Here is a 23,446-nt window from a genome sequence, read left to right on the forward strand (position 1 = left end):
CTCTCTCTCTCTCTCTGTCTCTCTATCAACCCCTTTCCTACCTTTCCTTTGGATCTCTAGGTACATAATCACCCTTCCCTGCTTTCTTTGCACCCCCTACTTGTGACGAGCACTTTTGTGCCCCAGAAGACACTGAGAAATGGGCCCTGTCTTCAAGAAGCCCAGTCCAGCTGTTCAGCAGGACAGAATACTGACTACATGGGGAGAAAAGGCAGGAGATAGGACTCAGTAATTATCCCCACATGTACCGAAGCTATCAGCTCTCCTGTTTAGTGGCCTTGTAAGCAGGAAAAGACTGAACTTAGATGTCCTATCTCCTGAACTTCCATTATCCACAGCCCCAAAAGATAAGGATTTAGGTGTTCCATCTGCCTCCTTTTGCCCTCCTACCCATGTACAGTCAGGGTTTAAGGTGGCTGGTCCCTTAGAACCCTCTTCCCTACTCCCTGCACTACTGTGTAGGTGACCTCAGCTCTTGGCACCAATGCCCAGGGCACCAGATGGTTCCTGCCAACGCTGTTTTCTTTGTCTTGCCTTCTAGGTCCCCTTCCCCCCCCCCACCTGCCCTGAGGGTTGGTAGAGGGGAGGGTGGGTACCTCCCCGCCTCCTTGGCACCATCCCCAGATTATAGGACTCCAGAGACAGCTGGCACTGGAGGGCATCAAGCTCATGGGGAGGAGGACAGAGGCTTGGGGGGCTTCAAAGAAGAGATTTGAGAGAAGGACCCTTAGCTGGAGAGAAAAGGAAGGATGCCAAGGGCCTATGGGTAGGTGTGAAGTGAGGAGGAAAGGGATAAATATAAGGGAGCAGCGATATGTGATCCTTGTTACAAATCAGTTTTATTGGTAAGACGTATGGGGATGGGAAGAGGAGGCGCGTTGCTGGAGGGACTTGGGAGAACATAGCAAAAAAAAAAAAAAAAAAAAAAGCAGAATCCTGGATTCCTGGATGGGGAGAGCAAAGTGCTTAGGGCCAGGTGACCTCAAAGGAAACAGAAATATCCCAGAAGCAAGTCAATCTTGTATGGAGGAAAAAGGACCTATAGGAGTAATGGAGTGTGTGGAATTAGGCTATAGAAACTCCCCTAAAACTCTTAAGAAAGTGATCAGTCACAGATCCCACAAGTCAACTAGGAATGGCTTTCTAGGCATTTTTGTCCCTTCTCCCTCTGCTTAGTGAGAGTATAACTGAAGGGGTCATCTTTTAGGCTGAGACTTATGTGGAGAAAATGATGAGGAATTCAGGCCAAATGGAAGAGGCTTCAAGCCAAGACACTCAGGTCACCAGCTGGCTTCAGAGGCTGATACAGCAAGCCTTCCTTGCCTCAGACCCCAGCTCTTGCCCGGTTTGGGCATTGCCCAGGGTGACTGCGTTGGCACGGGAATTGTTCTGCCGCTGCTTGGACACCTTGGTGAAGATCTCTGGAAGGGCAGAAGATGAAGGTTAAAGGTTAAATCAATTCACATCCCATCTAATTTCCTTTCTTGAGCACTGGGAGCAGCGTATCTTGAAAGGGAACTGGTCAAAGGAGCCGGGGAATTTGATAAACTGGGTTCCATCTCTGACTGCTGAGTTCTTTCTCTCAACTAATAGGCAAGTTGTGAGAGATAACAGGTCAGAGGACACTTCCCAGGAGAAAGGAAAGACACACACACACACACACACACACACACACGCATGCACACACACACACACACACACACATACATATTTATAGGTTAGGAGCCCCAGAAGCTAGGTTTAGCAGGGAGTTGGGCTGAGATCTTGGTGAGATGCAGGGCGAACTCAGATAAACTGAATTTCTAGCTGAGATCCAAGAGAGCTTCACATCAAGGAAAACCCCAGTAGCAAGCAATGGGAGGGGACTGCTATCTGGTAGAATCACAGAGAATCATACAAACCTTTGAGAACAGTTTCAAAGGCCAGCTCAACATTAGTGGAGTCAAGAGCTGAGGTCTCAATAAACAGGAGTCCATTATTTTCTGGCAACAAAAAGGAAATCAGTAGCTAGCATTAATATTGATAATCAGAGGAAAGTCTTGGACACTCCTAATATCCCTGGTTATCCCCACTGACATTATACTGTCAGGACAATGCACATATACACTGATAATAAACTTACCATCAGGGAGAATAGGCATGATAAAAACGATCTTTTAAAAAAAAAAAAAAACCACTGTCTTAGAATTGATACTGAGTATCATTTTCAAGGCAGAAGAGTGGTAAGGGCTAACCAGCATTGGTGAAGGCCTGGCACGAGTGCAGAGCTGGCACTTGGGGAGCTGCTCCCCTCTTCCCAGTGCCTAGGACATTTTTTGCATGCCCCACCCCTCTGTCCAAGCACTTTCTCCTTCAACTCTCTCTGGTAATCAGGGGGCTCATAGTTTTAATTTACCCCCTTGGCACTCAAATTTGGAAAAGGTTGCCAATGAGGCTGGGATTAAGTGACTTGCTCAATGTCACAAAGATAGGAAGTATCTGAGGTCATATTTGAACCCAGGACCTCCATCTCCAGGCCTAGATACCTAAGCTGCCCCCAAAATGATCATTTTTATTTTAAATGAACTCCTAAATTACAGTAGACTATCCTATGGGTCTACTCAAATGTTAATGTATCACTAAATGAAGATAAGCAAAATTAATGTTTTGTTAACAATAACAAAGACATACATCATACAACATTTGTCTCTGATATTTGTTCACTGGATCATAAAAGGGGCTCTCCCAAAGAGGCTTTCCTTAAGCACAGATCTAGCCATTTCCCAGCCTCATTGGACATTATTCCCCTCCAGCATTCTTCAATCCAACCAAATTGGCCTTCCCTCCATTCCTCACTAACAATGGATGCTCCATCATGATACCCATCACTGATCTTCATGCCTTTGTACTAGCTGCCTCCCATTCAAAGAATGCACATCCTTCTTACCAATCCCCCATTGAGTCCTTCTTTTCCTTTAAGGTAATAGCATAGAAACTATCTTCTGCATGAAGCTTTTACTTATTCTCTTCCCCTCTTTCCCACAACTTTTAGATCCCTCCCAGGGTACCTTGTTTTCTAAGTATTGTGTATGTATGTGTGTGTGTGTGTGTGTGTGTATACATACACACACACTGCATAAATATATTTATTTCTTTATTAACTTTATATTTGTACTACATATATCTTTTACATGTATTTGTGGACTCTTCCATTAGAATGGAAGCTTATGATGATTTCATTTCATTCTTTGTACTTATATCCACACATTTAGAACATTGTATGGAACATAGTAGATGGCTGATAAATACTTGTTGGTTGATTGACTATATCATTCCCCTACTCAATAAATTCCAGTGACTTTCAATTATCTCTAGTATCAAATACAAACTACCTTATTTGGTTTTTTAAAGTCCCTCACAATCTGGCCCCAAATCCCCAGCACTTAGCACAATGCTTCTCTCATGGTAAGTGCTTAATGAATTTTTCATCCATCCATCCATCCATCCATCCACCCATTCATTCATTCAGCCTACCTCCCCAGCCTCATTATATGTTACTCCCCGCAGACGATGGTCCAACCAACTTGTCTTTCTTACTATTTCTCACGTACTCCTTTGTTCTGGTAGTTTCCCCATCGCTAGAATGTACTCTCTCCATTCCTTTGTCTCTTTAGTAACTCAGCTCAATCACCATCTTTTATAGGCACCCTTCCCAATTCCCTGAATTCTAGTATGGGGATTCATTTTTGTTTGTTTGTTTGTTTGTTTTGTTTGTTTTGTTTTTTTTGTTTTTAACCCTTATCTTCTGTATTAGGACCAATACTGTGTATTGGTTCCAAGGCAGAAGAACATTAAGGGTTAGGCCGGTGATGGCAAACCTACGACACACAGCCGCATGTGGCCACATACAGAGAAGTATGAGGCTGCATGCCGAGGATGAAACATTTGCTGTAGTGTAGTGTAGACACTCTGTGTACTATAGATGACAATTCTACCTATATTAATTTACTTATTTTGGTTTATTAAATACAGTTATATGTTACAAATGTACATTTTTGTTATTTAAACTATAAATATCGTGAAATTATGATTTTTTTCTCCAAGTGACACACCATTCAAGTTATACTCGTTTTTTTGGCAAATTTTGACATGCCAAGCTCAAAAGGTTGCCCATCACTGGGGCAATGGGGTTAAGTGACTTGCCTAGGGTCATGTATCTAGGAAGTGTCTGAACCCAGGACTTCTCATCTCTGGGCCTGGTCCTCAGCCCACCGAGCCACTTAGCTGCCCTCTAGTAGAGAGATTCTTAACCATTTTTGGCATTGTGGATCCCTTTGGCAGGCTGGTGAAGACTACAGATGGATCCCTTCTCAGAATAGTATTTTTAAATGCATAAAATAAAAATATATAAGATTATAAGGAAACCAATTATTTTGAAATATAGCTATCCAAATATTTTAAAAAACAAGTTCATGGACCCCAGGTTAAGGATCCATGATTCCTCCCCAAACTACCTGGGGGTTTACTCTGTGTGTGTATATATACAGATATATATGTATATATATATATATGTGTGTATATACATATATATATACATTTATACATACATTTCTATAAATGTATGTATAAATGTGGGTGTGGGTGTGAGTATACACGTTTGTTGATTACTTCACTCTTTGGGGCTAGACCAGAGCACAAACTAGAATGCTGTCTGAGCATTCGCTAAGTTTGGAAAATCCATCACCAGAGAGTGATGAACTTTTTGACTATAATAACTCACAAAGACCATAAACTGAGACACAGAAGGGTCACAATCTGCATCATGGAAGGAGCATACATGTTGAGGAAGTCACATATCCCTGAGGATTAAAGTAACTCTTTTAGAACTTGGGATGAGGAGAAAGCAGACAGCCTGGGGAATCAGAGCCATGAGAATAGAAATAAACTTGCAAACCCAGCCCTGGTCCTCACCAGCAAACATTCGAGCCTCGTCAGTGGGCACTTCTCTAGCCTGGCTCAGGTCACTCTTGTTGCCCACCAGCATGACAACAATGGTAGCCTCTGCATGGTCATATAGCTCCTTCAGCCAGCGCTCTACCACAGCATAAGTCTGGTGCTTGGTTAGGTCAAATACCAGCAAGGCCCCAACTGCCCCTCGATAATACCTAGAAAGAAAAAGAGGAGAAGGAACTAGAATCAGGCTAACCACAGACACACAGAGGTAAGGCGGTATGATGTGGTTTGCCGTTGGGTCAAGAGGACTAGACTTAGATTTAGGAGGAATTGAGTTCAAATTCTGCCCCCAGAAGCTTATTGCTGTTTGACCCTAGGCAAATAACTATCAACCTCAGTTTTTACATCGGAAAAGTGGGATAATAGCATCTATCTCATGGGTGGTTTTGTTGTTGTTGTTACATGTTTGAATTCTTTTTTTAAATTTTTAAATTTAAATTTTCAATTTTTTTCCAAGGTTACATGATTCATGTTTTTTCCCTTCCCTCATCCCTCCCTGCTCCCAGAGTTGACAAACAATTCCACTGGGTTATACATATATATTATCACTCGAACCCATTTCCACATTATTCATTCTTTCTTGTAAAAGAGCAATCCTTTAAAACCAAAACCCTAAATCACATACCCATATAAATAAGTGAAAAATCACACGTTTTCTTCTGCATTTCTATTCCTAGTTTTTTCTCTATATGTGGATAGTGTTCTTTCTCATAAGTCCCTTAGAATTGTCCTGGATCATTGCATTGCTTTTAGTAGCAAAGTCAATTACATTTGATCACCCCACAATATTACAGTCTCTATGTCTAATGTTCTCCTGGTTCTGCTTATTTCACTCTGCATCAGTTCATGAAGATCTTTCCAGTGCTTGTAGAAATCCATCCATTCATCATTCCTTATAGCACAATCCATCATCATCATATACCACAATTTGTTCAGCCATTCCCCAATCAAGGGACACCCCCTCATTTTCCAATTTTTTGCTACCACAAAGAGCATGAGTATGTATATTTTTAAACAAATACATTCTTGCCCAGTTTTTTGTTGTTTTTATCTCTTTGGGATATAAACCCAGTAGTCTCACAGGTTTTTGAGAGGATAAAATGAGATAATATAAAAGAGCCTTATAAACTTTAAAACATTATATAATGAGGGGGCAGCTGGGTGGCTCCATGGATTGAGAGCCAGACCTAGAGATGGGAAGTCCTAGGTCCAAATCTAGCCTCAGATACTTCTTAGCTGTGTGACCCTGGGCAAGTCACTTAACTCCCACTGTTTAGCCCTTAGCCCTCTCCCACCTTGGAACCAATACACAGTACTGATTCTAAGACAGAAGGTAAGGGTTTAAAACAAAACAAAACAAAACAAAACAAAACAAAACAAAACACTATATATTGTTAGCTTTTTTTTTTTTTTTTTACCAGGCCTTTGATTTTATTGGTATAGAGATCTATTGGGTAAGGAAATTCTGGGATAGCTGTTCTATAATTTGTTATCTTTTAAAAACTTTTAAACCCTCACCTTCCATCTTAGAAGAGATACTGTGTATTGATTCCAATGCAGAAGAGTAGTGAGGGGGTTAAGCAACTTGCCCAGGGTCACACAGTTAGGAAGCCTGTGAAGACAGATTTGAACCCAAGACCTCCCATCTCTAGGCCTGGCTTTCTATCCATTGAGCCACTTAACTTCACATGTACCAAACAGAACTCATTCTCTTTTCTCCCAAAACCTTCCCTTCTTCCTAACTATCCTGTTATTGGGAACAAAAGGTACCACCAATCTCCTAATCACCCAGCTATGAACCCTACTATGTGTCAACCTTAACTTCTCATTCTCTCTCACTCCCCCACATTCAAACTATTACCAAGGCTTGTTAATTCTACCTTCACCACATCTCTCAGATCCACTCCTTTCTCTCCTCTGATGCTGCCACCATCTTGGTACAGGCCCACATCACCTCATTCCTGGACTACTACAATAACCTGCTGGTTGACCCCCTGTTTCAAGTCTTTCCACACTCCAACCAGATCTCCACTTTGCTGTCAAATTAATCTTCTGATTAGGCAACCCTCTATTCAATAAACAACAGTGACTACCTCTTACCTTCAAAATCAAATACAAAATCCTTTGCTTGGTATCCACTGCCTCTCACAGTCTTGCCCCCTCCTAACTTTCCACTATCTTTTATTACCTTTATCTTCCATCTTAGAATCAATGTTATATATTGGTTCTAAGGCAGAAGATTAGTAAGGGCTAGGTAGTGGGGGTTAAGTGACTTGCCCAAAGTCACACAGCTAGAAAGTATTGAACACCATATTTGAACCCAGGACCCATGTCTAGGCCTGGCTCTCTATCCACTGAGCCACCTAGCTATCTCTATTTTCCACCTTTTTTATTTTTTATACCTTGTTCTTCCCATATACTCTGTGATCCAGTGACACTGGTCTATCTCGCAACTCCAGGAATTTTCCCTGGCAATTCCATGCCAGGAATATTCTCCCTCCTCAGCTCTGCCTTGTGGCTTCCTCCAAGAACCAGCTAAAATCCCACCTTCTATGAGAAGTCTTTTCTGAGGCTTCTTCATGATAGTTTCTTCCCTTTGTTAATTATCTCTAACTTATCTTGTGTACAGGAATCCTTTCCTTCCACATCTTGACTTCCCTCAACATGGCTTCAATATATCACAGGTCAGCATAGAAAATTAGTGTTATCTTCCCCAGTGGAATATAAGCTCTTTGACGATAGGCACTGGGTTGTTTGCTTATATATGTATTATGTGTATTTCCATCACTTACCACAGTGGCTGGCATCTATTAAGCACTTAATAAGTGTCCTAACTCCCTATCTGAAAGATCACAGGCGGCTAGGTGATACAATGGATAGAATGCAAGTCTTAGGAGTCTGGCAGACCTGAGTACAAATTCGGCCTCATATAATTACTAGCTGTGTGACCCGGGGCAAGTCACTTAACTGCTATCTGCCTCAGTTTCCTCATCTGAAATAGTAGCACCTTTTTCCCAAGATTTTTCTGAGGATTGCTGAGTTGTTTTTAGTGCCACAGGTTTTTCATCATATCCGATGTTGTTTGGACAAGAATTAAATGGGCCATTGACTTGTGTTTTAGAGTTCCTGAGGGTGGTGAAGCTTCAGACATTAACACCCAGGACCTTTCTTGGCTAAGAGAGATCCAGAAAGAAGTTAGCTACAACTTCGACTCAGAAGAGCATTGTCAGAAAGAGCATGATGCTCTGGTTTGTGATCAAGACCTTGAGCAAGAAGATAGTTTGGCTAAGAAATCTTGCTTCTTTATAATTAGTTGTGGAGAGACTGAGCAGCTTGACCATAATAGCCCCAGGAACTCATGGGGGCCCTAGAAAGACAATTCACCATAACCACTTTTGCCAATGAGAGAGTTAGGCTCCTTAAAAGCAGGGAGAGACCAATAACCCCTCACCTCAGGGGGATCTAAGCAAAAGAGACCACTTATCAGTTTTTCAAAGATTAGCTGAATCAAACAGTACCTCAGAAACAGATATTTCCAGTGAAGAAGATTCAGTACACCGCAACTCAGTTAAAATAGAAGGAGAACGCAGAGGCATCATCTTTCTTGTGTATTTAGCATTTTCTTGTTCAGTCGTTTCAGTCATGTCCAACTCTTCATGACCCCATTTGGGGTTTTCATGACAAACATACTGGGATGGTTTGCCATTTTCTTCTCTGGTTCATTTACAGATGAGGAAACTGAGGCCAACAAGGTTAAGTGGCTTTCCCAAGGTCACACAGCTAATAAGAGTCTGAGGTCAGATTTGAACTTAGGAAGAGAAGCCTTCCTGACTCTAAAACTGGCACCCCACCCATTGTGCCACCTAGGTGCCCTAGCGTATGGGTGAAGCAAGCTCCTATTCCATCTTTAGCTGTAAAAAGTTCTAAGATATAGATATATCTCTATAGAATAGGCATGTAGTTCCAACGATGATTATGATAACATAAACATAACATCAACAGTTCAGATATAGGAGCAAAAAGGTCTGCAGATTACAGAGCACTTAGGTTTGTTTGACCTTTGCCTAGATTAACCCTACAAGTTTCAGAGGAAATTAGAAAAGTGGTTACTATTTAAGCAGATAACAATACTAACATGCATTGTATTTTGTATGTAATTGCACATGCTGATTGGCGGAGGAGGTAATTGCTTCATATTTCTGTACCATACATGCTAGCATAATTTTGCTTGTTTCTAGGCTGATTGCTGTGAGTTCTATATCTTGGGACTCTGTCTTCTACCCCTTCCAGGTCTCCTTCTACCATTTTACTTAGTGATCTCATCAGCTTCTGTGGATTCAATGATTACCTCTTCTATGCTGATGATTCTCAAATCTACTTAGCTAGCCTAGCATCTCTCCTAACCTCCAGACTCACATTTTCAATTACCTTTTGAACATCTTGCCCTGGATGGCCAGTAGACAACTCAAACTCACCATGTCCAGAACTGAACTCATTATCTTTTCCCACAAGCCCTGATCCCCTTCTGAACTTTCCTGTTTCTGTTGAGGATACCACCATCTTGCCAGTCACACAGATTCATAACCTAGGTGTCATCCTTGACTCTCCCACTCTTTCTCACAACCCATATAGAATCTGCTACCAAGTCCTGTCAATTTTACCTTAGCATTTCTCTTACACATTCTTTTCTCTTCTCTGATTTTGCTACCACCCTGGTACAGGACCTCCTCACCTCATGCCAAGATTATTGTGTAACCTGCTAGTTGTCTCCCAAGTTTGTCCTTCTCCACTCCAGTCCATCCTCTACTCAGCTATCAAATTAATCTTCTGACTGCCACCCTGCTCTATTCAATAAACTTCTGGGTTCCCCACCTCCCATCACTTCTAGGATGAAATGTAAAATTCTTGGTTTGGTTTTTACAGTCCTTCATAACCTGGCCTCTTCCTACCTTTCCAGTCTCGTACCTTATTACCCACCCCCACCCCCCATATATTTTGAGATCCACTGACACTGACCTCCTTGATATTTTCTGGCACAAAATACTCTATCTCTCAACTCCAGGCATTTTTTCCCCTTTCTTCTTCTTCTTCTTCTTCTTTTTAAACCCTCATCTTCAAATTGCTTACCAACTCCAAGAATAAGGAAGGAAGATTATTTGAGTCTTATAATTTTGGAAAACATATGCGGAAAATTGTTATTACATGTAAATGGGTAAATAGAATATTTTTAATTTAAAAAAAAACCTTATCTTCTATCTTAGTATCAATTCTAAGACAGAAGGGCAAGGACTAGGCAATGGGGGTTAAGTGACTTGCCCAGGGTCTCACAACTAGGAAGGGTCTGAGGTCACATTTGAACCCAAGACCTCCAGCCTCCAAGCCTGATGTTCTATCCACTGAGCCACCTAGCTGCCCCTCCAGGAATTTTGAAATTTTCACTGGCTGTCTACCATGCTTCAAATACTTTACCTCTGCCGCCTGGCTTCCTTCAAGTCTCAGCTTTTTGCCTTGCTTTGTATCCCAATTGCTTAGCACAATTATCTGGCATGGAATAGATACTTAATAAATGTTTGTTGACTTGACTTGTCTATTTGCAGGAACATTGCTATTTATATATGTTCCGTTCCTCTGATATTAATGTTGTATTTTGCTGCTTATGCCTATTTGTATAAATATGCATGCATGCACTATTGTTACAGATGCATCTAATATATCTATACATATAATTTAAATCTCACTTACTAAAGTTCTATCTAGAATTTAGGACTATGGATGACCAAATATTCTCCAGTTGATTTGCTAGCTAAGGTAAATGTTTAACTATGGGAGTGTAAGGGAGATGGTTCTCAAAAGCTCAGGACCCAAGAAAAGAAGCTGATAACAACTTGTTAAGCAAACTAAAAAATGTGGTTAGGTGATCTCTTCCTGAGATCCCTTGAGTGAAGAATAAGCCACACCCCTGGGTAACTTTTAAAAGTCAATCCAGGGAGAAGCCAAAGTAGAATAGGAACCTGGTTCCTGATGAGATCTGCAAAAGATGCATGGATTGGATTAAGGGAACTCCATGAAAAGCTGTATGAAGCTAAGCAAGTAAAAGCTCAGGCTGAGGCAACTTCTGGGAAGGAGGCTGTTTGGGTTGATCAGTCATGAAGGGTGTTAGGACATGCTGAGAAACTGAAACCTTTTGTTATCTATGGACCTTAATTCAGTTATCCTTAACTCCTTTTTCCCCTTGGGCTCCCTTGCAGAGGTACTAGTGTTTTTGCCAGAGAACTGTCTCTAGCTGGGAGCTCAGAGCTAAATATATGTATATATAAGTTTTATAAATACATGTAAATATTTTATAAAATATCAAAAATTCTCTTGATAAAATACATCAAGAGAAAATTAGATTCTTTAATATAACTTCCTAGACATTAATGCATTGTTGGTGGAGTTTTGAATTGATCCAACCATTCTGGCTGGCAATTTGGAACTATGCTCAAAGGGCTATAAAAGAATGCCTGCCCTTTGATCCAGTCATACCATTGTTGGGTTTGTACCCCAAAGAGATCATAGATAAACAGACTTGTACGAAAATATTTATAGCTGCGCCTTTTGTGGTGGCAACAAACTGGAAAAAGAGGGTATGTCCTTCAATTGGGGAATGGCTAAACAAATTGTGGTATATGCTGGTGATGGAATACTATTGTGCTCAAAGGAATAATAAAACTGGAGGAATTCCATGTGAACTGGAAAGACCTCCAGGAATTGATGCAGAGTGAAAGGAGCAGAGCCAGAAGAACATTGTTCACAGAGACCAATACAGTGTGGTAAAATAGAATGTAATAGACTTCGGTACTAGCAGCAATGCAATGACCCAGTACAATTCTGAGGGATTTATGGAAAAGAACACTACCCACATTCAGAGGAAGTACTACAGGAGTGGAAACAGAAGAACAACTGCTTGAACACATGGGTTGAGGCAGACATGATTGGGGATGTAGACTCTAAATGATCACCCTAATGCAACTATCAACAATTTGGAAATAGGTCTTGATCAATGACACATGTTAAAACCAGTGGAAATGTGCATCTGCCATGGGGGGGAGGGGGAAGTGAGGGGGGGTGAAGGGGAAAGTAAGAGCATGAATTATGTAACCATATCAACTTTTCAAAAAAATAAATATTAATAAATGTTTAAAGAAATATATAACTTCCTAGAGCAGAGAATATATATGGAACCCCACCTAGGCAATAATCTGTAGTAGGGTGTGTGGTTGTGGGCCGGAGCAAATAGTTGTGCAACCCAGTTAACTATGCTTTTTTACTACTACTACATATAAATAGGGGTGTTGGCAGGAAAAAAATTCTAGAACTATTGTTATAATTCTTCATTTCATTCTGTCACTTTCCTGTTCCCAAACATTCTGTCACTTTCCTGTTCCCAAACACGGTCTCCTATGTGTTCTTTTTTATTTTTTTTTTAACCCTTAACTTCTGTGTATTGGCTCCTAGGTAGAAGAGTGGTAAGGGCGGGCAATGGGGGTCAAGTGACTTGCCCAGGGTCACACAGCTGGGAAGTGTCTGAGGCCAGACTTGAACCTAGGACCTCCCGTCTCTAGGCCTGACTCTCAATCCACTGAGCTACCCAGCTGCCCCCTCCTATGTGTTCTTTCTCTGCTTCCATCCCTCAAAACCCCAAGACTCACGCTGAAGTGATGGCACGGTATCGTTCCAGCCCAGCAGTGTCCCAGATCTGGGCTTTGACAGCAGCTGTTCCTAGCAGCACAGTTCGAGTAGAGAATTCCACCCCAATGGTTGTCCGACTGTCATGGCTGAACTCATTTCGTGTGAATCTTGACAACAAGTTAGTCTTCCCCACTCCGGACTCCCCTATCAGCACCACTAGAAAGAGAGATTGAAGCAGGGAAGGATGAATGGGTAATGGTGATTCCAGTGATGAGTACTAATTACCTGCTAGATGAAGAACTGAATAATGAATCATTTTTCTCTGTCTCTATCTCTGCTTTTTCTTGTTTTCTTTCTTTCTTTCTCTCTTTCTTCCTTCTCTCTTTCTTCCTTCCTTGTTTTTCTTTCTTTCTTTCTTTCTTTCTTTCTTTCTTTCTTTCTTTCTTTCTTTCTTTCTTTCCTTACCTTCTGTCTTGGAATCCAAGGCAGAAGAGTGGTAAGGGCTAGGCAATAGGGATTAGGTGAATTACTCAGGGTCATATAGTATCTGAGTATCTGAGGCCAGATTTGAAACTAGGACCTCCTGTCTCTAGGTCTGACTCTCAATTCACTGAGCCACCCAGCTGCACCCTTCTTGTTTTCTTTCTAAGCATCTCAATTAGTGTCTCTCTCAGCCTTTGATTCTCTTTCTAGTATTCTTTTTTCTATGTTACTCCTCTTTTTTCTCTATGTTTCTACGGGATCATCACTGTCTTGGGGTATCAGGGAAGGTCTGGACCCTGACTATAAACTGTCTCAATTTTGTATATTTCTAAATACCCCGTAACTCTTCTTCTGTTTCCATTACAAATTATTCTTAACTGAAGCTTACCTAGCTGTCTGTGAATCTTGTATTTTTCTCTAACTCTTTGACAGGACAAAGCCCTAAAATTTTTATGGGGAGACTGAGTCTGCATTTAAGTTCTAGGGAATACTGTGGTTTTATTCATAGCAAAGAGATTCCCCCAAAAGCCACATGTATTGTCCAGTGAGGGATCTCTCTTCTATGAGCTAGAAAGGTCAAAGAGGGACTAGAGGAGGCAGAGGGAAGGAGATGGGCTTAGAGAGAGGCGATTGTTGAGGGCAGAGCAGAGGAGTTTCCTGGTGTGTGCTAGGAGGCTAGGTCTCCAACTTTTAACAACTCTGATTACATTATGGAAAACCAGAGAGGAGAATGGAAGTATCTTTAAGAGTAAAAGTGTCTAATTTCTCAAAAGAAACGAGTATTTCTGGGCCTCTATAGGTACATTTCTCATAATTATTATCAATGTTTAAGTCCTGGCTGCTTGCATTTGTGTATATATGTAGAGGGGGAGGAGTACCATTTGTTTATACACACACACACACACACACACACCACCTACTTATTTCTGTTAATAGGGTCTTAGGATTTAATCAACTAAATAAACTATATTTATAAAGTGTCCATGAAGTGCCAGGCATTATTCAAGGGATTTGAACTGGAAGAGGTTCAAAGATCATCTGGTTCATTTTTTAAATGGAGAAAACTCTGAGACACAGTGAGATTTAAGTGAGGGCCTAGGCTCTAATCCCAATTCTCTTCATCACTGCCTGTGCCACATTGGAATTAAGATTAACCTACCTAGGCCTTGGTTCGCTCATCTGTAAAATGAAAGGTTTGAACTAATTGGTCTTTTTCCACACTAAATCTATGGTCCTATAAATCCAATGTTCTTTCTAGTACAACACACTGCCTCACTATGTAGACACGAACATGCTTAATAGCTAGCATTTAAATAGCTAACAATGGGGCAGCTAGGTGGCTCAGTGGATAGAGAGCCAAGTCTGGAGATGGAAAGACCTGAGTTTAAATCTGGCCTCAGACTCTGAGTTCAAATATGGCCTCTGACACGTCCCAGCTGTGTGACCCTGGGCAAGTCATTTAACTTTAGTGGCCTAGCCATTACTGCTTTTCTATCTTGGAACTGATACTTCGTATCTAAGACAGAAAGTAAGGAGTTAAATATAAATAAAAAAGTATCAATAATAGCTAGCATTTAAATAGCATCTCAAGGTTTGCAAAGCGCTTTGGAAACATTATCTCATTTTATCCTTACAACCTTAGGAGGTAGATGCTATTATTACCCCTATTTTATATTTATATATCCATATAAATGTATACACACACACATTTTGTAGAAGGGAAATATAGGCAGAGGTTAAGTGACTTGTTCACAGACATATAGTTAGTACAAATCTGAGAATGGATTTGAGTTCAGGGTTTCCCTCTCCAGGTTCAGGACTTTATCCACTGTGCCACCTAATCACCCTTTATTTTGCTACATTGTGTGCCCCGTATATATGTTCAAGCTTATATTTGAGGATACCAGTTTGTGTGTATTTACATGAATTTGTATATATACAAGGGAAACTAGGTATCATAGTGGATAGAGCACTGGGCCTAGATGCTAGCTGCATGATCCTGGGCAAGTCACTTAACCCTGCTGGCCTCAGTTTCCTCATTTATAAAATGAGCTGGAAAGGAAATGGCAAACTAGTATCTTTACCAAGAAAACCCCAAATAGAGTCACAAAGAGTCAGATACAACTGAAATGCCTGAACAAGTGTATGTGTACATATAGGTCTGTGTGTACATGGGCAGCCAAGTTTACAGGTAAAAATATTCATGTGTCTGGGTCTTTCTGTCTCTGTCTCTCTATGGTTCCCATCCTAAGCCCTAGAAACTCATTTATCCCTGTTAAGAGAACAGGGTTCCTCTCATCCCTTGGGCACCAGATCCTGCTGCTCCTTACCCTGTTCTCTCCCACCCCCACCTTTCCCAGGAAAAAAGGGGGGCAGATTCCTCCAGCTCCTGGGTAAATGCTCCACAGTCTTCCCAGGAGCATGAGTCTGAGTAAGGGCTGGGTCAGGGAGAGGCTTAGTGGGTGGGGTGGACTGGAGAAGCTGAGTCTTACCTTACCTTGTACTCCCTGCCCTGAAGGGAGAGTGGGGTGTTAGAGAAGGCAACCCACAGGGATGGACGCACATGTAAATCTGTACAGAGAGAGTATGGCAGCAAGGGGACAGTCTACAGCTCCAGTGCAAAGGGAAACATCCAAGAGGAATAAGAAACAGGGAAGGGAAGTGAGGGGCCCAGAACCCTTGAGGATGAGACCAGTCTGGTACCTGGCACAAAGTAGGTGCCTAATAAATGCTTATTAATAGATTGATTATGAAAAGCTCATTTCCAAAGTCAGAAGATTATAGTCTTAAATCTCAAAGGCACCTTAGAGATCAGCTAGCTTTCATTTTATATATGAGGAAACAGAGGCTGAGAAAAATTAAACAATTTCACAAAGGTCACAAGGGTGGTACCACCTTCCTTAACTGAGAAATTTGATAATTCTCTGGGGTATTGAACCCCTGTCTCTTGTTTTAACATAAAATAAGGAGATCCACCCACCTGTTTCCATTTCTTCCTTTCCTTTCCTCCTTTCTTTCTGTTCCTTTCTTTTGGGGGGGTGGGGGTGGCGGAACTTCATTGAGGCAAGTTCTTCCTCAAGTCTAACCTCCATTACTTAACTGTAGCTGTAGCTTCTGGAACAAAACTAGGTGGCTAGAGATGGGTTTTTTGGGTTTGTTTTTCTGATTACCAAGGATGCCACTATTAAGAATCTGTCAGCATTACTAAAAACAAACAAACAGACTTAGGAAACCTCTCTACCTCTAGTCACTGTAGAACCTGTTGTCATCTGGGGGAATGAATAGATCTGGGGGGTTCTAGTAGAAAATAGAAGCCGAGAGCAGGAACCTCTCAAAGTTCTTTTTAGTGTGTCTTCTCTCTTAGTGTCTCAGTTTTCCCCCACAGACCCTCAACTCACCCTTGAAGACAAAGTTATAATCCTCTTCTGTTCCGTTTCCCATCTTGATCTGGCATCGAGTGAGCGTATATGAATATGTGCAATTGGGGTGAGAGGGGTGGGTGAAAATGGGCTTAGGGCGTTGGCTCTGTGCCCCTCACCCCTCTGCTCTCTGAAGGCCTGGACCTGACTCTCTTCACATTGGGGACAGTCAGCCTTTGCAGTGGGAAGGAACCAGGGCAGACTCAGTCACAGCGGTGGGCTGGGGCGTCTCAACTAATTAGGAAGGGGCTGTGGGTCACAAGCTAAGGACGGAAGCTGCAGAGAACAGGAAGAGCCGGGCGGCAGGAGACCTGAGGCCCAGGTGGGTGGAGAGAGTGATGACGTCACGACAGGTTGGACAGGTTGGGTGTCTCCGCTCAGGCCCCAGCCCTGGGTGGGGAGCAGGACAGATTTCTTAAGACTGGTTTGGGGAGGAAAATAGGACTCAGGAGATTGAGGAGAGCAGAGCCAACTCAGTTAGCATCACTAGGCTTTCTGGTCTTTTTAGGGCAAGTTAGCCCCGATTTTAGGTTTGTAAGGATCACTTGGGAAATCAGAAAGAATTCTGTCCTCAGTTGAGATACTGCAGAAGTAGCCAGAGCAAGCAAGCCAAAGGGGCTGCCAGAGCACTCAGGACGAGGAAGGGTCGTCAGTGGGGACTGGGAGCTTAGGGATATATGGGAAGGATGCAATCTTGTAACACTGCTCCAGCACGGAGAGAAGCAGCTTCGATGATAATCCCTCCCAAGGGCCCAGACAGTACAGGGAAGCCCTTTTCGTGTGTGTGTGTGTGTGTGTGTGTGTGTGTGTGTGTGTGTGTGTGTGTGTGTGTGTGTGTGTGTGTGTATGGGGTGGGGAAGGGTTGTAGTTTTTTCTCCCCCGGAGGTGGAGCTAGAGTTTAGGGCTCTGCCCACTTTGGGAAAGTGAGTCATTTATAGCTGGGCTGGTGGCAAGGGGACTAGTTGGTTTGGAGGTAGAGACTCTGGGGAGTACCACTGGCCTCTGGAAAGCCAGTGGAGAGCTATGAGTCAAGGAGCAAGAAATGGATAGAGGATCACAGGAAAAGTAGAAGTGAGGGAGAGAAAGACTGAGGATAGCTAGAATGGAGAGAAACAGATACTGTAAGGGGTGTGTGTGTGTGTGTGTGTGTTAGGATTTGGAGCTGAGGTAGCATAGCTGGAGGCCTCAGCTCAACCTTTGGCCTGGAAGTTAGGCTGCCTGGACTCTGGGGCTCCCTGTTCTAGCCCATGTTCCTGACATATATCTGAAAATGGCTTGTAGATTCTGAGTTGTCTTTGTGTGTAATAGGGGTGGGAAGGCAGTTAAACCCTTGAAAGCAGCCAAATATTCTTGGTGGCTCTCACCCATATTCCAGTCTAAGAAATACAGCCAAAATGGGTGTGTGTGTGTGTGTGTGTGTGTGCCTGGAGGGGATGGGGGGGAGAGGGGAGGAGATGAAATGGTCACATGACCCTTCTGGAATAGGAGTTGGGGCATTGAGCTCCCCTGGGCATAATGTGACCCTCACTGTCCCTCCCACCTAAACTTGGGCATCCATCCAGATTTACTGTAGATTACAGATGATAGGTGGGAAACCACAGCCAAAAACCATTTGGCTCCTGATGAGAGGGGAAAGAATTTATCAGAAATGCACACTAGAAGCAATCCCTTATCCATCTCAAAAAACAAGAGCTGGAAGAGCCTTGAGCAGCAATCTAGCCTAACTCAAACCCACAGGAAAGGAACTCTCATCATTAATGTACCCTCTAAAGTGGTCATCTTTCCTCTGTTTTAAGACCTCTAAGGAAGGGGAATCCTCCACCTCTCAAGGCAGCCCATTTTACTTCAAGACAACTCTAATTGTTTTTCCTGACCTCTTTGAAACATTCACTCATTCACTTCCAGATGGGGTAAAACAGAACAAATCTAATTCTTTTGTACCTCCCCCACTAACATGCATCAAGAAAGAACCTAAGACACAAGACAGGTGTTAAATAGTTTATTCAATGAGATTTTTGGGAAAACTTTCCCTTCAGTCCTCAGGAAAGGTTTCCTGGGGGCCCTGCCCCCTCCAAAAGGTTAGCCCTCCACTCCCACCCCTACCCTCCAGCCCATTATCCCCGACTGCTATGATGCTGCCACTTGAGTGAGGGGATCCTCCAGGTACTGGACCAGAGCCTGGGCCTGTAAAAGGGTTAGGTGAATTTAGCCATGAAAACAACACCTGACTCAGCCAAGGACTGGGACACCCAGGCTCCCAATTTTATTCCCTCCCTCCCCATCATCATAAGTGAGCCTTTAGGGATGAGATGTCTGAGCTCCTCATTTGTACCTTTTCTAGAGAAAGGTTGGGAACAAGGAAGAGAGCTCAGAAGTACCTAGATGAGGGCATGAAGGGGTGAGGGTGGGGGTCCAGGGGAGAAAAGGTAACCCTATGGCATGACAAGGAGCGATTTCTTAAAAAGGAAATGGGATAAGGGATCACCTTGGCCTTCAGCATTCCAAAGCCCACAGTCTCTTTGGCGTACATACACAGCAACAGGTTTGCTACCCGGGTGATCGCTACCCGGCCCTCCTGCAGAGGTGGGAAATATGATTTATGATAGCTTATTGGTTCCAGTTGTCCCTACCACTATGGTTCCTAAAAACTTGTTTATTTGTTGCCTTTTTTTTTTTTAAATAATGGCAGCTAGGTGGCATAAAGGATAGAGTGCCAGGCCTGGATCCAGGAAGACTCTTCTTCCTGAGTTGAGATCTGGTCTTGGACACTTGCTAGCTGTGTGACCCTGGGCAAGTCACTCAACCCTATTTGTCTCAATTTCCTTACCTATAAAATGAGCTAGAGAAGGAAATGGCAAACTACCTCAGTATCTTTGTCAAGAAAACCCCAAAGAGGGTCATGAAGAGTCAGACACATCTGAAGTCAGACACAACTGAATACCTGTGAGATTTTGGGTAACCCCCCAGGCCCCAATTTTCTTAGGGAGTTGGAAGAGATGACCTGAGGTGTTTTCCAGCTCTGAATCTAGCATCTTATGATATTTTTTTCTGATCATATACTCTCCTGTATTATTCTGTGTTTAATTCTCAGTAAAACTATAAGCTGTCAGGTCAGGAACCTGGGCCCTGACAGTTCACATGAAATGGCCTCTGGATGAAGTAGAAGGTTAAAGTCCCATGCTCAGACCCTTGCTTTCAATGATGTACTTGGGAGCTTCAGTCCTCTCCTCCCTCCAACCATCCAGGATTTGCTCCATGTCTGTTCAATGAGTTAAGAGTAATCAAGGTATTGTAGAACAAACACTAGATTTGAAGTCAGAGGTCCAAAGCTCCAGAAAAATGTAAGCTCAGGAGTAGGGATGATTTTGTCTTGTCTTTGTATCCTCAGTTCTTTGCACAGGATCTGGTGTTTAATTATTGTCAAACTAAACTGAATTTCAAGGTGCAAGTAGTCTTGGGGATCACTGAGTCAAACTTTCCATTTTACAGATGAAGAACTGAGGCACTGAGAAGGTAAGTGACTTGTTGGAGAATACTAGACATTAAGTTACAGAGCCAGTATTTGAATCTTTTAAATCCAGCACTCATTCTATTCTTAACATAGAGTAACTTGGGATTTTGCTATGTTTCTGACCTGAACATATCATTTAGCTTTCAGTTTTTTTAATCCATAAAAGGTGGCTGAATTAAAGGATTTCTATGTTCCCTTCCAGCCTTAAATCAATGACCTTAAGGATCAACTTACTAGGGAAAACCAATCTAAATCCCTCCCCTTCAAGGCTCTACATCTTCCCTTCATACCATGCAGTCCATTAAGATGAATTTGAGATTGTCCTCGTTAAAGGCTTGGTTCCCATTCCGGTCATAGGCGGCCCAGATGTTGCTAGCAATGGCAGCAGTGACCCTAGCATCGGTGTCCCCATAACCAGAGTAGGCCAGCAGAGAGCCCTCATTATTCAGCAACCTAGTGGAAATGGTTAAGATGCCTTACTGGAAAATCCAATGAGTGTGCCTGGGATTAGAAGCCTGAGTTTCCTCTCCCCATTCCGCTTGGGCTCCCAAGTTAAAAGCTATCAGCCTCCCCATCCACCCACCTGACTCCCAGCCCAGGGCAGAAAACCACTGCCTTCTTCTCCCTCAAAACCAAATCTCTCTTCTTCTTTTCCTCTCTCCAACCATTTCCCATCCGGGCTTCATTTTCTTAATAGCTCAAACTCGAAGAAGGCAGGGTTTTGTTTCATCTTTGTCGTTGAACCACTCCCACCACCCCCACCCCCCCAGATCCCTGCTCGAGTGCCTGGCACCTAGCAGTCTCAATGCTGGTGGATTGAATGTTTGATAGCTCGTCCCCTTCTCCTTCTACACCCCCAGGTCATTCTCCCACTCCCCAAACCGACTCCACAGTCCCAACTCTAGGTAGTATGCCCTACATCCTGACCCCCTCGCCGGGGCTACTCCCATCCTCTCCCCAACACTTACAGCGTGCTCTGGACTCCTCCCGTGTTTGCTTGACTTAGCACTTGGGTCAGGGCCTTGGGGCGAAGCATGACTACAGCTCTGAATCCCCGCTCCCGGGTCTCTCTCCCGGATCCTTAGAGTCTACCCTCGCTCAGGTTCAGTCTAACGCTTCCCGTAATCGGGGCATGCTGGGAGTTGTAGTCTCCAAGAGGAATGATCCTCGCAGGCCTCCGCTGCTGGGCACCCTGGAAATTGTAGTTCTTCCTCAGCCCGCGAGGCCCCTTGGGGGTTGTAGTTTATAGATTCCGTCCGGGACCACGAGGTTAGATCTGTGTGGAGCAAAGAATCCAGGAAGGAATTTAACCCATTCTCATCCATGTAAAATGGAGATTCATAGTCCTTGTCCTTTCTACCCCAGTCATTTAATTTGTGTGTGTATATGTATGCGTGCGTGCGCGCGCGCGCGCGAGCCCAAAGCTTTTACTTTTCAAAGCTCGTATAATATATCTAAGTCAATAAGCATTTATTCAGCTTTTATTATATGCCAGGCATTGTGCTAAACTTTAAATTGCCCACAACAACCCTGTGGGATAGGAAGGACAAGTAATATTTGTCTCCACTTTATATAGATGAGAATGAAAAGTTGTGACTCAAGGTCACACAGCTAGTTCGTGGTTGAGAGATTGGTTCTCTGTTTACAGGTCCCTGCTTTTGTTTGCTTAAGGAAAAGGGAATCTAGCAGAAGGGATCAGGTGTTAGATTCTAATCAGTCAACAAACATTTATTAAGTGAGAAATACTCAGTTTCAAGTCTTGCCTCGGGCATATAATGACTAAATTTAATCAAGTCATTTAACCTCTTTGCTGTAGGCAACTCTTTCAGAGAATAATTTTTTTAAACCCTTACTTTGTGTCTTAGTGATAACTCTGACTGAAGGCCTACAGAGAGAGGCAAACTGGTTAAGAGACTTGCCCAAGGTCCTAGAGCTAGGAAGAGTGAGAGGTCACATTTGCATCTAGGACCTCTCTGACTACAAATTGCAGAGTAGATGCTTGCCTACATTGGTAAAAGGAATGTCCTCACCCTGAAGTTACCTGAAGAAAAGAAGTCACAGGTACCATCCTTTTTCCTATTATATGCGGGGTCTTCTAGAATCTAGATGACTGGGAAGTGCTTTACACAGGATTCTGAAAAGATGGAAGGACTGAAGCTATTTGACTCTGAAGAGGAATGGAGGACTCCAACATGGGCTTTATGGAGGGAGGAAGAATAACACTCAGAGGAAAGATAAATAATGTTATCAGGAGGGAGAGACCAGATAAGACCAAGAGACAGAAAGATGATGTTCTGGGCCTGGTCTTTCCCTAGATGAGAGCTGTGGCACTGCCACTTTCTTACCTTGTTTCTTTGGGCTGAAAGCTTCCTTTCCTCCCCTATTGTTTCCCCCATTAGAATGTGAGTTCTTAAGAGTACAGAGACTATCTCACTTTTCTATTTATACCCCCAGGGCTTAACAGCAAATGATACACAATACTTTTTTTTTTTTTAATCCTTACCTACAGTCTTAGAATCAATACTGTATATTGGTTACAAGGCAGAAGAGTGGTAAGAGCTATGCGATGGGAGTTAAGTGATTTGCCCAGGGTCACACAGCTAGGAAGTGTCTGAGGTCAAATTTGAACCCAGGACCTCCTTTCTCTAGATCTGGCTCTCAATCCACTGAGCCACCCACCTGCCCCCCACAATACTTTTTTAAAAAACCTGTTCTTTCTGTCTTAGAAACAATACTGTGTATTGGTTCCAAGGCAGAAGAGTGGTAAAGGCTAGGCAATGGGGGTCAAGTGACTTGCCCAGGGTCACACTGCTAGGAAATGTCTAAGGGCATATTTGAAAAAGGACTTCTCAGTCTCAAAGCCTGGCTCTCAATACAATGAGCCACCTAGCTGCCCCCTCAATTGGTAAATATTTTTCAGCACCTACTAGGTGCCAGGTACTGTGGGTTTTGCACAGAGTAAATGGTTAATAAATTCTTTTTCATCCATCTTTCCATTCCTCTATCCAACAAGCTAAATATATCTATCAGTCTATATCCGTCCTCAGCTCCACCCATCCATCCATCCATTCAGTACTCAGTAAACATCTGGGTCAGTATTTGAACCCAGGTTTTTCTAACTCCTCTTGGTCCACTAAGCTCCTCATTCAGTAAAATGGGCGACCTTTCCATTCAGTGACCCTCGAGACCTTTAAAGTCAGTGACTGACTGTTCAAACTTCCCTCCCCCGCACCTGGTGGGGCCTTGGCGCCCCCAATCCACTGGGGGCACTGTAGCCGCCCATGGCCTGAGGAGGCGTGGGTAGCGAAGCCCTTGATGGGCGGGGCTGACTGGGGCGGGGCGGCCGGGCGGCAGTGGGGGAGGGAGGGAG

At 43.1% G+C, this 23,446-nt stretch overlaps 2 protein-coding genes across 3 annotated transcripts; both read right to left on the bottom strand.

Annotated features, from left to right (window-relative positions):
* Nucleotides 1-834: 834 nt before the first annotated feature.
* Nucleotides 835-16,783, bottom strand: RAB25 (RAB25, member RAS oncogene family). Its single transcript, XM_044673018.1, has 5 exons — nt 16,545-16,783; nt 12,684-12,879; nt 4,951-5,144; nt 1,902-1,982; nt 835-1,421 (listed from the first exon to the last, which is right to left on the bottom strand). Exons 1-5 carry the CDS (start codon nt 16,585-16,587, stop codon nt 1,294-1,296), a joined length of 642 nt encoding a protein of 213 aa, XP_044528953.1. The 5' UTR covers nt 16,588-16,783; the 3' UTR covers nt 835-1,293.
* A 1,771-nt stretch (nt 16,784-18,554) lies between these two features.
* LAMTOR2 (late endosomal/lysosomal adaptor, MAPK and MTOR activator 2) lies at nt 18,555-21,191 on the bottom strand. 2 transcript variants are annotated; one of them, XM_044673794.1, is made up of 4 exons: nt 21,045-21,191; nt 20,367-20,529; nt 19,051-19,140; nt 18,555-18,749 (listed from the first exon to the last, which is right to left on the bottom strand). In XM_044673794.1, the coding sequence occupies exons 1-4, from the start codon at nt 21,110-21,112 to the stop codon at nt 18,693-18,695; spliced, it is 378 nt and encodes a 125-aa protein (XP_044529729.1). In that variant the 5' UTR covers nt 21,113-21,191; the 3' UTR covers nt 18,555-18,692. The 2 variants fall into 2 exon arrangements, with proteins under 2 accessions (XP_044529729.1, XP_044529730.1); XM_044673795.1 differs by lacking the exon at nt 19,051-19,140.
* Between the last annotated feature and the right edge of the window lie 2,255 nt (nt 21,192-23,446).

The sequence above is a fragment of the Gracilinanus agilis genome, chromosome 4, assembly GCF_016433145.1.
Source record: "Gracilinanus agilis isolate LMUSP501 chromosome 4, AgileGrace, whole genome shotgun sequence".
NCBI lineage: Eukaryota > Metazoa > Chordata > Mammalia > Didelphimorphia > Didelphidae > Gracilinanus > Gracilinanus agilis.

What these genes read in the sequence shown, in the direction of transcription:
- RAB25 (XM_044673018.1), bottom strand. Translation starts at nt 16,587, where the DNA reads ATGGGAAACGGAACAGAAGAGGATTATAACTTTGTCTTCAAGG. An exon ending in TACCGTGCCATCACTTCAGC is followed by an intron (nt 5,145 to 12,683) that starts GTGAGTCTTGGG and finishes TTTTCTTTCTAG; the next exon opens with GTATTATCGAGGGGCAGTTG. An exon ending in CGAGGCTCGAATGTTTGCTG is followed by an intron (nt 1,983 to 4,950) that starts GTGAGGACCAGG and finishes TTTTGTTGCCAG; the next exon opens with AAAATAATGGACTCCTGTTT.
- LAMTOR2 (XM_044673794.1), bottom strand. Translation starts at nt 21,112, where the DNA reads ATGCTTCGCCCCAAGGCCCTGACCCAAGTGCTAAGTCAAGCAAACACG. An exon ending in GGAGGAGTCCAGAGCACGCT is followed by an intron (nt 20,530 to 21,044) that starts GTAAGTGTTGGG and finishes CATTTCCACTAG; the next exon opens with GTTGCTGAATAATGAGGGCT. An exon ending in TTGGAATGCTGAAGGCCAAG is followed by an intron (nt 18,750 to 19,050) that starts GTGATCCCTTAT and finishes ACCCTTTTACAG; the next exon opens with GCCCAGGCTCTGGTCCAGTA.